The 13,564-nt window shown below is 38.4% G+C and overlaps 2 protein-coding genes across 2 annotated transcripts in view; one reads left to right on the top strand and one right to left on the bottom strand.

Annotated features, from left to right (window-relative positions):
- ZPBP (zona pellucida binding protein) overlaps positions 1 to 9,805 on the bottom strand; it is a 98,287-nt gene extending 88,482 nt beyond the window's left edge. Inside the window, exons 1-2 of the mRNA XM_024764375.1 lie at positions 9,671 to 9,805; positions 6,097 to 6,177 (exon numbers count right to left, since the gene is read on the bottom strand). Coding sequence (XP_024620143.1) covers positions 6,097 to 6,177; positions 9,671 to 9,797 — 208 coding nt within the window. The 5' untranslated portion in view covers positions 9,798 to 9,805. The remainder of the gene's footprint in view (positions 1 to 6,096; positions 6,178 to 9,670) is intronic.
- A 318-nt stretch (positions 9,806 to 10,123) lies between these two features.
- The window catches only part of SPMIP7 (sperm microtubule inner protein 7), a 59,813-nt gene continuing 56,372 nt past the window's right edge, over positions 10,124 to 13,564 (top strand). The window contains exons 1-2 of the mRNA XM_024764387.1: positions 10,124 to 10,240; positions 12,668 to 13,235. Coding sequence (XP_024620155.1) covers positions 10,124 to 10,240; positions 12,668 to 13,235 — 685 coding nt within the window. The remainder of the gene's footprint in view (positions 10,241 to 12,667; positions 13,236 to 13,564) is intronic.

Here is a 13,564-nt window from a genome sequence, read left to right on the forward strand (position 1 = left end):
GGGGAACTGAGGATTAGGACTCAAATGTATGATTTTAGCGAGAAGGATGATTCAGTCCATCACACTGAGATTCAGTTGTTTTCCTTAACTGAAATGTTAATTCATTTTAAGGATAAATATAAGCACATCCAATAAAAAGGGAAGTTAGTTATACATGACTTTTATAATTTAGGTTTAAAAGCTGTAGTTTTAAAACAAAAGCTGTGATAAAAGTTGTGATATCAGTGTAAATGGCAGAGTAAAGAACTCCAAAAATCATCCCCTTGATAAAGGTAATAAGAAAATGGCATATTGTTAGAATCAACATTTTAAGAACTCTGGAAATTAATCAAAGACTTACAGCACCCAGGAAAAATGTACTCAGGAAAAACAACTGAATCTCGGTGTCATGGCCTGAATTATGCTTCTCCCTAAAGTCATATGGTTAAGTTCTAATTCCCAGTTCCCCAGAAAGTGAACTTATTTGGAGATAGAGTTTTTATAGAAGTAACCAAGTTAAAATGAGGGCATCAGGGTAGGCCTAAATCCAATATGACTGGTGTCCTTATAAAAAGGGGAAATTTGGACACACAGACAAACACAGAGGAAAACAATGTGAAGAGATACAGGGAGAAGATGGCCATCTCCAAGCCAAGGAAGGAGAACTGGAACAGGTCCTTGCCCTACTGCCCTCAGAAGGACCCACCCAAGCCTCCATGATTGGACTTCTATCCTCCAAAACTGTGAGACAACACATTTCTGTTGTTTAAGCTGCCAGGTCTGTGGTAATTTTTTACCATACCCCTAGCAAATACACCTGGTAAAAACAGTGAGCTTGTAGCACTTTAAGTTGCTGTATTCCCATCAGAACCAGCAGCCTGGTAGCCACTAGAGGGGCAGATGGGGTTAGATGGACTTCAGTGCCTCCTTCCCAGAGAATTGTCATTATTTCACCTTTCTGGCAGTGTTCTGGAAGACACCATGCACAAAGCTATCTTTACACGACCTAGCTTGGAGCACACCCACTGTAAAAAGCCTTTTCCCCAAGAGTCTTTGTCAAAAACAACTAGAGCTTGCCACTTAACTTTGTAAATGCCTGAAGCAGTGGGAGTAAACATCAGCTTAACCAAAAGCTTAAGAGGAAACGCTGGGTAATGACATGTCAATGGGAGCTTTGAAAACTTCAGACACGTTCCTAGGAAAATAGAAGGGCATGTTAGGCCACGTGGCCAAGACTGGGCATGCTCAGTAAAGAATGAGAGGGCTTAAAGTTCTCACCTCTGGCTGAAATTGAGCCTCTGTACAGCAGAAAGTGAAGGATATGGTGGAGCTGTCAACTGCCTGGCTAAATGTTTAAGGTAAGCCACGACAAGCTCACAAGGATTCTCAGAAAATATTAGGAGACTAACTGGTTCAGGTGTTTAATGAAATCTCTGTTGAACCATTAGCCTAACTAAGCTAACTAAGCAAAGACTTCAGTGGCCACACATGACAAGGAATACAGAATTTAAAGAGAATTAGTTCAGAAAAGTCACTAAACAAATGCTACAGGAATACCTCATTCTACTGTACTTTGCTTTACTGTACCTCACAGATTTTGCATTTTTTACCATCAGTGGTTTGTAGCAATCCTGAGTTTCAGATGATGGTTAGCATTTTTAGCAATAAAGTATTTTTTAATTAAGGTACATATATTGGTTTTTAACCAAATGCTATTGCACACTTAATAGACTGCAGTACAATGTAAACATAAGTTTTATAGGCACTGGGAAACCAAAAAATTCATGTGCCTTACTTTATTGTGATACTCACTTTATTGTGATGGCCTGTAACTGAACCTGCAATATCTCTGAGTATGCCTGTACAACAAAAAGCAACTACATAGATACCTAGAAAGGGGGAAGAATCTGATTTCCAGAGTACTACATAATATTCCCTTCAAACTCCAGTTTTCAACCAAAAATATGAGTCATGCAAAAAACCAAGAAAGTATAGTCACAGGCAGCAAAAAAAGCAACCAATAGAAACTGTCCCTGAGGAAAGTCAAATTTTGGAATTACTGGACAAAGACTTCAAATCAGTTATTTTAAATATGATCAAAGAACATCATGCCTAAAGGACTAAAAAAGTATGAAAACGATATCTCTCCATATAGAAACTATCAATAAAGGGATAGAAATTATAAAAAAAGATCCAAAGAGAAATTCCAGATTAAAAAGTACAATAACAAATGAAAATTCACAGTTAAAAATCAATAGCAGATCTCAACAGACAGAAGAAAGAATCAGCAAACTTTACGTTACATCAATGTGGGATTTATCCAATCTGAGAAAAAGAAAAATAGAAAGATACGTGAAGATAAATCAACAGTACTCAGAGACCTTTGGGAAACCATCAGGCATGCCAGTATATGCATAAAACTCCCATGGAAGAGTGGAGAGAAAGAGCCAGAAAGAATATTTGAAGGAATAATAGCAAAAACTTCCCAAAATTGATGAAAAACATAAATCCACACATCAAACAAGCCCAATGAACTCAAACTAGGGTACATTCAAAGAGATCCACACCTTAGGCACATCATAATCAACTGTGAAAACCCAGAAACAAAGAATCTTGAAAGCAGCAAGACAGAAGCAACTCATTACATAATATGGTCTTCAATAAAATTAGCTTACTTCTCATCAGAAACCATAATGAAATAGAAAGTCTGAATAGACCTAAAACAAGTAAAGTGATTGAATAATAAAAAAACTTCCCACAAGGAAAAGCTCAGCACCAGTTGAATTCACTTGTGAATACTACCAAACAAGTAGAATTAACAATACTTCACAAACTTCCAAAAAAACAGAAGAGGAGGGAACACACTCCAACTCATTTTATGAAGCCACTATTGCCCTAAAACCAAAATCAGACAAAGACTACACGAGAAATCTACAGACCACTTTTCCTTATGAATATGTACATGATAACCTTCAAAATACTAGCAACCAAATCCAGCAACATGAAAAAGGATTATACATCATAATCAACTCAGATTCATTCCAGAAATGCAAGGCTAGTTCAAAATACAAAAATCAATCAATGTAATACCTTATCATATCAATAGAATAATGGACAAAACCCACTGATCCTCTCAATATACGCAGAAAAATCATTTGACAAAATCCAATACCCTTTCACAATAAAAGCACTCAACAAACTCGGAACAGAAGGAACTCTCTTAATCTGATAAAGGGCATCTACAAAAATTCACAGCTAACTTAATAGCAAAAACTGAAATCTTTCCCAGGCCCCCAAGGTCAGGAACAAAACAAAGATATCTGTTAACATCAGTATTGAACTGGAGGTTCTACCTGGAGCAACTAGCAAGGAAAAATAGGCAGATTGTAAAAGAAGAAATAAAACTACCTCCATTTGCAGATGACATGATATTATATACAGGAAATTTTAAGGAATAATTCCCCCTATCCCTCATTTAAAAAATTAGAGCTATAAATGATTCGGCAAGATGACAGGATACAATACCCATCTGCAAATCTCAATTGTATTTCTATACAGTAGCAATGAGCAATCCAAACATTAAATTGATAAAAACATTCTATTTACAGTAGCATCAAAAAGAATAAAATATTTAGGGATACATTTAACAAAAGTAGTACAAGAAGACTCATACACTGAAAACTGTAAAGCATCACTGAAGGAATAAAGAACACCTAAATAAATGAAAAGACACTCCATGTTTATGAATTGCAGGACTGTAGAGTGTTAAGGTGGTAATACTCCCAAGATTGATCAACAGATTCAATGCAATCCCTATAAAAATCCCAATGGGCTTTTATTCCAAAAATTGCCAAAGCTGATTCTAGAATAACACAGAATTTCAAAGGACCCAGAATAGCCAAAACAATCTTGAAAAAGAGCAAATGTGAAGTACTCACACTTGATAATTTCAAAACTTATTATAAAGCAACAGCAATCAAGACAGTGTGGTACTAGCGTAAGGAAAGACATATATATCAAAGGAATAGAATTTAGAGTCCATAAAAAAAAAACTCATTCATCTATGGCAAACTGCTCTTCAACAAGAGCACCGAGACATTCAATAGAGAAGGAAAAGTTTCTTAAACAGATGATGCTGGAACAAGTGGATATCCACATGCAAAAGAATGAATTTTGATCCCTACTGTATACCATATGCAAAAATTAATTCAAAATGGATCAAAGATCTAAATATAAGCACTAAAACTATGAAATTCTTTCAAGAAAATGTAGGAGTAACACTTTGTGGCTGCTGATTAAGCAATCACTTCTGATACATGACTCCTAAAGCACCAGTACAAAAGAAAAAATAGAAATCAGACTTTATCAGAGTTTAAAATGTGTGCTTTAAAGAACACCATCAAGAAATGAAAGCACAATCCATAGATTAGAAGAAAATATTTGCAAATCCAACATCTGATAAGGGTCTAGTATCCAGAACATATTAAAAAAAAAAAAAAAAACTCTTCCATCTCAGTAATATAAAAGACAGCCAAATTAAAAATTGGGTAAAGGACTTGAACAGGCATTTCTGTAAAGAAGACATCCAAATGGTCAATAAACATATGAAAAGAGGTACCACATCACTAGTCATTAGGGAAATGCAAATAAAAAGCACAATGAGAATCCACTTCACATACACTAGGATGGCTAAAATTTTAAAAGATGGACAATAATAAATGTTAATATAGATGTTGGGAAATTTGAATCCTCAAATTTCTGGTGTCAAAGTACAATAGTTCAGGTTCTTTGAAAAATTGTTTGGCAGTTCCTCAAAATGTTAAACATAGAGTTACCATATATCCCAGCAATTTTACTCCTAGGTATACTGAAAACATATGTTCACACAGAAACTTGTCCAGAAATGTTCATAACAGCACTTTTCAAAATAGCTAAAAAGTGGAAACTTCCTAAATATCCATCAATTGATGGATACACAATTGTAGTATATCCATTCAATGGAATATTATTCAGCCATAAAAATGAATGATACATTCTGTAACATAAATGAACCTTGAAAACATCATACAAAGTGAAAGAAGCCACACACAAAACACCACATAGTATATGATTCCACTTATATGAAATGTCCGGAATGGACAAATTTATGGAGACAGAAAATAGATTAGTGGTTTCCAGGGGCTGGAGTGTGATTGCTTAATGGGTACGATGTTTCCTTCTAGAGTGATGAAAATGTTATGGAATTACACAGTGCTGATGGTTTCAGAACCTGGTCAATATACTAAAAACTACTCGAATGTATACTTTACAGGAGGAATTTTAAAGCATGTGAATTTACCTCAATTAAAAAATATATAAAGAGTTGTAGATGCTATGCCTCACGTTACTACTGCAAAATCTTATTAACCCAAAATCTTTATGATATACAGATCCCATTTAAAAAATGTTTTAGCATAAGAACTGCATATGTGGACTTCCCTGGTGGCGTAGTGCTTGGGAGTCTGCCTGCCAATGCAGGGATCCCTGGTCCAGGAAGATCCTACATGCCACGGAGCAACTAAGCCTGTGTGCCACAACTACTGAGCCTGCGCTCTAGAAGCCACAACTACTGAGCCCGTGTGCCACAACTACTGAAGGCCGTGTGCCTAGAGCCCGTGCTCCACAAGGGAAGCCACCATAATGAAAAGCCCATGCACCACAACAAAGAGTAGCCCCTTCTCACCCCAACTAGAGAAAGCCCACGTGCAGCAACGAAGACCCAATGGAGCCAAAAATTAATTAATTAATGTTTTAAAAAAGTGCTTTAAAAAAAAAGAACTGCATACATTTAATATTATGTTTAATTATTATACAATAACAAGCAAAAACACTGTAGACAACTTTAATTAGATAGCTTTTAGAAATAATTATTTTTTGCATACTTAAGAAGTTACAGCAAACAGAATTAAACTATATGAATCTAACTCTGTGGAAACAACTTTAATCCAGTTCCATAGAGGAATAGGGCCATAGGAAACTAGGATAAGTGGGGAACACTAGCCTTTTGCAAAAGATTGATAAAATTTAAACAACTGCCAATTACTTTCTTACAATTACTGAAAATCTATTTATTAATACCTGGAAAATTTGGTGATCCCACTATTTTCATTGAATCTTGGGTCAAGTGAATACCTCTTGGTAATTGAGCCAAATATCCCACTATCAAAAACAAAAAGAACAGCATTAATCAACAATCTGGCTCATTACAAATTTCAAGACATTCGAATAGGATAGTATCGCAGTATATTTGATGTTTGTTGAAGGGGAGCCATAAATCAATATCCTCTGATACCTGGTATCTCTGTTCCAGCTCTATTCCCTTCATACGCTCCAATGAAATTAACATACCCACCGCTTTCCCTATTATGTCTCACCTTCAGATTTTTCTACATCCACTTAGAATACTCTCAACAAGTCCAAATCCCCACCCTTCAAGACACAAATCACAAGTCCCTCCTCCCTCAAACCTTCTGTTTGTCCTCATTTCTTACCTCTTTAGTACGTCATCAGCAACACTCACTCTACATTGCATTACAGCTCTTCATGCACAGATATAATTTTCCTTATTTGACTATAAGCTCAATAGTAGGATCAGTGTTTATGTCAACTTATCGAGAATCGATATCTTTTGACTGCCTTCATCCAATTCCCCTCAATCCCGCCTCTGGTAACCACAAATCTGATCTCTTTTGCCATGAGTTTGTTTGTTTTTGAAATATAATTGTCCCACAACACTTTGTTAGTTCCTGTTATACAACATAGTGCTTTGATGTTTCTATACATTTTGAAATGATCACCACGGTTAGTCTAGTTATGATAAGTCATCATATAAAGACATTACATTGCTATTGACTATATTCCCCACACTGTACATTTCAAACTTGTGACTCATTTATTTTGCAACTGGAAGTTTGTACCGCTTAATCTCCCTCACCTACTTCTGTCCCCTTTGGCAAACACCTGCTTGTTCTCTATCTATAACTCTGTTTATGTTTTGATATGTTCGTTCATTTGTTTTTTTAGATTCTACATACAAGTGAGATCATGCGGCACTTGTCCTTCTCTTATTTCACTTAGCATAGCACCCTCTAGGTCCATCCATGTTGTCACAAATGACAAGATTTCATCATTATTTTATGGCTGAGTAAGAGTCCACTGTATGTACCTATTATCTTCATTATCCATTCATCTATTGATGGGCACTCAGGTTGCTCCCGTATCTTGGCTACTGTAAATAGTGCTACAATGAACACAGGGATGCATATATCTTTTCTAATTAGTGTTTTTGTTTTCTTCAGATAAATCCTAGGAGTGATATTGTTGGATCATATGGTAGCTCTATTTTTAATTTTTTGAGGTCCCTCCTTTCTGTGCTCCATGGTGGCTGCGTCAATTTACATTCCCACCACCAGTGCAGGAGAGTTCCCTTTTCTCCACAGCCTATCCAGCACTTGTTATTTGTTGCCTTTTTGATAATAGCTATTCTAACAGGTATGAGAATGGTATCTCATTGTGGTTCAGACTTGCATTTCCCTGATGATTAGTGATGTTGAGCATCTTTTTCACAGGCCCATTGGCCATCTGTATGTCTTCCCTTGGAAAAAGGTCTATTCAGATCCTCTGTCCATTTTTTAACTAGACTGTTGTTTTTTGATGTTGAGTTGTTTGTATATTTTGGATATTAACCCTTATAGGATATATTCTTTGCAAATATCTTCTCCCATTCAGTAGGTGGCAGTCAAAACGTACAAATTTCTAGTATTAGGATAAGTACATACTTGGCATGTAATAAACCATATGATAACATAAATTATTATGATAAACAAATGATTAGTATAATTAACACTGCTGTATGTTACATATGCATTGGTAAGAGTTAATCCTAAGAGCTCTCAACACAGGAAAAAAATTTTTTTCTATTTCTTTAATTTTCTACCCATATAAGATGATGGACATCCCCTCAACTTATTGTGATAATCACTTCATGATGTACGTAAGTCAAATCCTTGTGTTGTACACCTTATAATTATACAGTGCTGTATGTCACTTATACTTCAATAAAACTGGAAGAAAAAAGTATGTTCCTTAAACCTGGAGGACACAGGGATGGGAAGCAGAAGAGGAAGTTAGGGCCAGACTGGGGAGCTCTTTGTAAGCCATCCTTTGACTCTGCAAAAACCAGCAAGCAAAAAAAAGATTTAATCAAGAAAAAAATAACCTGTCAAGCACTGTACCTTGCACATAGCAAATATTAAATAATAATTGTTAAATATGATATATTCTGATGTTGTTCAGTCCTCGCTGAACAAGTGAATGTTGATGGACACATGAGTGTGCACAGACAAGTGGCAGGAGCAGCACAAAAAATGCAACAAAGCTTAGACCCAAATCTTCTTTGCTGTTAACAGAGAGGAGGTACAGAACCAAGAAGAGTATGCTATTCAAAGTCAGATGACCTGGATTTAAATCCCAACTTCCACTAACGAGTCTTAAGAAAGTCAATTAAAACTCCAGGAGCTTCAGTTTTCTCATCTGCAAAATGAGACTAAATTCCAGATTTAGAGTTTTTGTAGGAACTGAATGGACTATCATATATACTATAAAACGCAACATAAATGTTGCTTCACTATTCATACCTTACATATTAAGATACTGCGTCCTTAGTCTACTTCTTGTATCCTCAGGCCTGATCTTGTTCTTGGATCAAAAGACAACACACACACACACACACACACACACACACACACACACACACACAGAGAGAGTCGTAACTAGCATAAGATCATGGGCCGTGGTCAAGAAGCATCCTTCTCCTACGGGGTAATTAACAGCTATCAGCTAGTCTCTACTTAAACTAGAATGACCTTTGGACTTTGGCATATTTTGTAATGTCTCTTCACTCCATTTCTTTCCATTCTCCTCCTATCCCCTGTCTACCTCCGCAGCCCTTCCTCATTCATATTCTTGGAGGGCTTCTTTTTTCATTGCCCCTTTTCTGCACAAATTGTATTTTAAACAAACCTCTTTTGTGCTTTCTATGATTCAGTTCTGGGAGATACTTTATTTCTAAAAAGTCTAAAACTTAAACGCAAAATAACTTTATTTCTAAAAAGTCTAAAACTTGAACGCAAAATAACGCAGCCAAAACCTTTCTAGTTAAACGATGACCGTTGAATTAAGCACTCCCTTCGGTATCTTAACTCTATTTTGAAAACATGAGAAAGTATTTCGGATCTCTGAATCAAAAGGAGGCAAAAAACGGCGGCAGCAGAATATCAAAACTTTAAGTTGCCAGTCTTTCCTGTACTTTATAGCTAAAACCAATAGATGGAGCTCCAGGACCACGGGAAATGAGAAAGCGGCGGGACGTCTACTCATTTCAAAATACACTGAAATCCTGAGACCCGTACGTCGTGGAAAGCTGGCAAAGGACCCGGGGACTGATAAGGGGCTTGTTAACGGCCAATTTAATCTCAAGCCTTGAGCTGTGGGTGTTTGAATTACCTCGCCCGTCTATACGACATCAATGTGCCCAGTCCTGCTATTAAATTCAAGAGCAGGACCAGTGATACAGGCTTTCCCATCAGCGGACGCACGTGACACACAGAAACCTCCGGGAGCCGCGGTCCGGAGCCGCCTTCCGCCGCCTCACCTGACGGGGGCGCCCGCAGCACCAGCGCGGAGAACACCAGGACCACCACGGCCCGGGAGAGCGGGAAGCCCGCGGCCCGGGACCGCCGCCAGCCCCGCCGCGCTCGGCAGGGGGCCGAGGCCTCCATCCACCCGCCGCCGCCGCCGCCGCCGTCGCCAGCCGACACAGCGTAGAAGGTCGTTACGCAGCTCGCGCCCACCCGCCAGCCAGCGGACCGGAAGGGGGGCCGGAAAAAGGGCCACCACTTCCGGCAGGGCAGACCTGTGGAAAGTTGGGGAGCCGCAGAAGAGTCGCGGGCAGAGGGACGGGCTGGCCGAGTCTGAGTGTTGAGGCCAACTCTGGACCACAGGGCGAGGGTCACGGGAGTGAAGGCTGGTCCAGCCCGAGAGGGCTGCCTCTCTCTCCCGACGTCGGCTGCTGACTACCTACGGATTTATGGGACGCAACTGGGCGATGGATGCAAGGTCCAGCCACCAGGAATGGAAGTGGGCCTTGAGCCCCAGGAAGAGGCTGGGCGGGAAAAACGAGGCAACAGCCTTAGATGGAATGGATCGCTCAGCCCGAAAGATGGTCTTTTATCACCTGAGTTCAGAAAGATGCATAAAACCACCCGTCTGCCTACATGGGCGTTTATAGCGGGAACGTGTTAGAATACTCTGCGTTTCTGCGGTGGGAAGGATTCACTTCATGTGAAGGGAGCTACGATACAAGTAAATCTTACCCAGGTGGTACAAGTACATAGGACAATGAAGTTTAAGCAACAGAAGACAGAATGCCCAATAACCCTGTGTAATCAGAAGAAATGAGTGGTCCAGGTGGTCCAAAAGCCATCACTGGGTGTCCTTCTCTCCAGACGAGGGTTTTCGAACTGACAGCCTGAGCACCCACCTGAGTCCACCTTCCCGCTTGTTCGGTGGCGTATCTCGCACATCAATGCCTTCAGATGTATCTTGTTTGTGCCACAGAGAGCATCACCCCTTGCTGTCTTTCAGCTGGCCTGCTTTACCAACTATGTCTTCACAGCTAGAATCGTGTCTGTTTTGCCACCATGTTAACCTCAACTCCTGGGATAGTTCCTGGTATAAAGTAAGCATTCAAATAACCCGTTTATTTATTTATTTATTTTTTTTGCGGTACGCGGGCCTCTCACCGTTGTGGCCTCTCCCGCTGCGGAGCACAGGCTCCGGATGCGCAGGCTCAGCGGCCATGGCTCACGGGCCCAGCCGCTCCGCGGCATGTGGGATCCTCCCACACCGGGGCACGAACCCGCGTCCCCTGCATCGGCAGGCGGACACTCAACCACTGCGCCACCAGGGAAGCCCCCGTTTATTTTTAAAAAAGAAAAGAACAGAAAACATCTAGCAGAAAGGAAGGAGAGTTCATTTTGGACCAGGACCAGGATGAAGACATTTCTTAAGGATTACATAAATATCCAAAGTCCTTGGTTCTTATTAACAAAGGAAATTGAAATTTCTGCTTATTTCTTGAGTTTTCTGGCTATCTTTATGCATGTGCTAATTGGTAAAATGTATCCAGTACAGTTTATTCTACTGAGTAGATTTACTTCTTTAGGAATCCTTTCTAATCTGTATAAAGTCTTGACTTGAGTACAGCCTGTTCAGGCATGTCTTAGTAAAGAGACCTGCATGATTTAGACCCAGCCAGCATTTTGGTCAAGGTCTTGCACTTCCTTTGAGCACACCTAGTAAACAAATTTTACTGAATAGTGCCCAATAAATCACTATACTTGTCTGGATATATATTCTGCTAAAATTCCTTTTAATTTTTATAAACAAGTCAACCTGCACAACATGATTTTTACCAAATGAACTTTGGACTGTGGACTTATAGAGAATAAAGGGTAGAGAGGACTGTTCAGACCATGCTAAATCTTGAAATCTCTGTTTTCTGTAATTCAGTCCCTCCTGCCTTGGTCTGCAGTGTAAATTCCTAATATTCAACCTGAGAATAAGAAGTAATATTGGAGATCTTAGTTAATGTATGGTGTGATTCTAAAGATGGAAAGCTGATTGCTGAAAATCAAAAAGAAAGTGGGTCTGTTATTCGTATTTGCACTTTTAACTCCAGTAGGGATGGTGTTAGCTTTTGTGCCCAAATTCTACTGTCTGGAATTCCTTTGATAGCAGTTTTCATGCAAGACCAAGTTACCTAGTTGAAATGAGCTTTTAAATGAATAGTATATTGATGATGTCTTTTTTTGCATTGAGCTAGTAGCTGCTACTTACTGTAGTTTCCTGAAATGAGATTAAGAACTTCATTGCTCTTACTCTGCCATCATGGTAGCAAAAAGGTAGGTAAGCATAATGTAGGGCACGTAAAAGATGAACCTGTACCTTGACTATAAATTGCAAGTTACTTTCCTTAAAAATTAGATACATTGATTTAACTGTAATGTAATACATGTTCATTTTTTGCACTGCATTTAAATTTACAATTTATATAGGCAGTGTGTTTTGTACTTTTTTATATCTATCAGGTAAATACTTAAAGTATATCAGAGATATGTTTTAAAAAAAATATTGCCTCTTCATTAACTGCTTTATTTATACCCTTTACTGAATCTCATTTACCCATAAAGTATCAACTTATGGAAAAATTTAAAAATGAGCACAGTTTTCCTGAGCATTGCTGAGGAAACTGTCATGGAGATTTTACTGACAAGTCTGTTTTTGTTTTTCCTAAGAATTAAATTATGATGTATCTAATAAATGGTCCAATGTGTTAGAGTTCTAGCTGTTGCCAAGCAACATGGGCTCTGTTTCGTTTAGTTTTTTCTGTTCTGATCCCTTACTTCCTTTGATGGAGAAAAAATATTTACCTTAAAACTTTTTTAAAAGAAGAAACTCTATTGACATTGAGAAAGCCAAATCAATAACTATGTTAGGTTAACCAATCGTCAGTGGTTAGAAATATAAGAGTTTTATAAAGAGAAAGACTTCAGAAGCAATTAATATACAGTCACCCACAATTTTAAAGAGAAAGGCCGTATATATGGATTCACAGCACACACCTGGAAAGATAAGTATCTCTGAAGGATCCTTCCTTTCAAGAACAAAGGCTGTTGAGAATATAGATTACCCACACTATCATGCTCTCTTACGAAAACTGAACATGCCTTTTGTGAAAGGAGTTGAGGACAGACATGACTGTGAAAGAATTGAAAAGAAAGGCAACCCTACTTTTCTTAAATTTCACCCTTATCCCCCTTCAGTCCTGCCAGACTATCATTTACACTATCCTTATCCCACACCGTATGGGCCAGATTATCCATTATTTCCACTTCGGGATGATGTACCCTTAGGTGACACCTGTTCAGGGTTTGTGAGCCCTGGTGGTGATGCTGACTTAAAGCCTGGCATTGGCAGAACCATACCAAGCTTGGTAGATTTCAGTGATGTGAAACCTCAACATCGAGTTCCCAGGCCAGACACAGGATTTCAGACGACATTAAAAAGGAAAAAAATGTTACTAGAAGAACTAAAACAAGACAGGAGATGGAATTCCAGGGCAGTACCAGACATTTCCATCAGAGCAAGACTTGGAGGTAAATGATGTGACATGGGCTTTGTAATTTTTAAACACTCAAATGAGAGAGAAGAGCATGGATCTAAGATTTAGCAGTTCATTTGACATAAAATTGTAAAAGACCAAATAAGGAATTCTTATTTTTAAATTATGGATTGTAAGGAAAAAGTAATAAGAATGATAAGCCTTTTTTAAACCTGTTTGTAAAAAAATAGTTGGTTTTCAAAAAATATTCATCAGTATGTGGCCAACACAAAGTATATATCAGATAATTTATTCTAAACACACAGATAACCTAATTTTGCCACAAAGGAATTTATATTTAACTTTGATAATTGTGTATCATGC

The sequence above is a fragment of the Neophocaena asiaeorientalis genome, unplaced genomic scaffold (assembly GCF_003031525.2).
Source record: "Neophocaena asiaeorientalis asiaeorientalis breed wild unplaced genomic scaffold, Neophocaena_asiaeorientalis_V1.1 scaffold191, whole genome shotgun sequence".
NCBI lineage: Eukaryota > Metazoa > Chordata > Mammalia > Artiodactyla > Phocoenidae > Neophocaena > Neophocaena asiaeorientalis.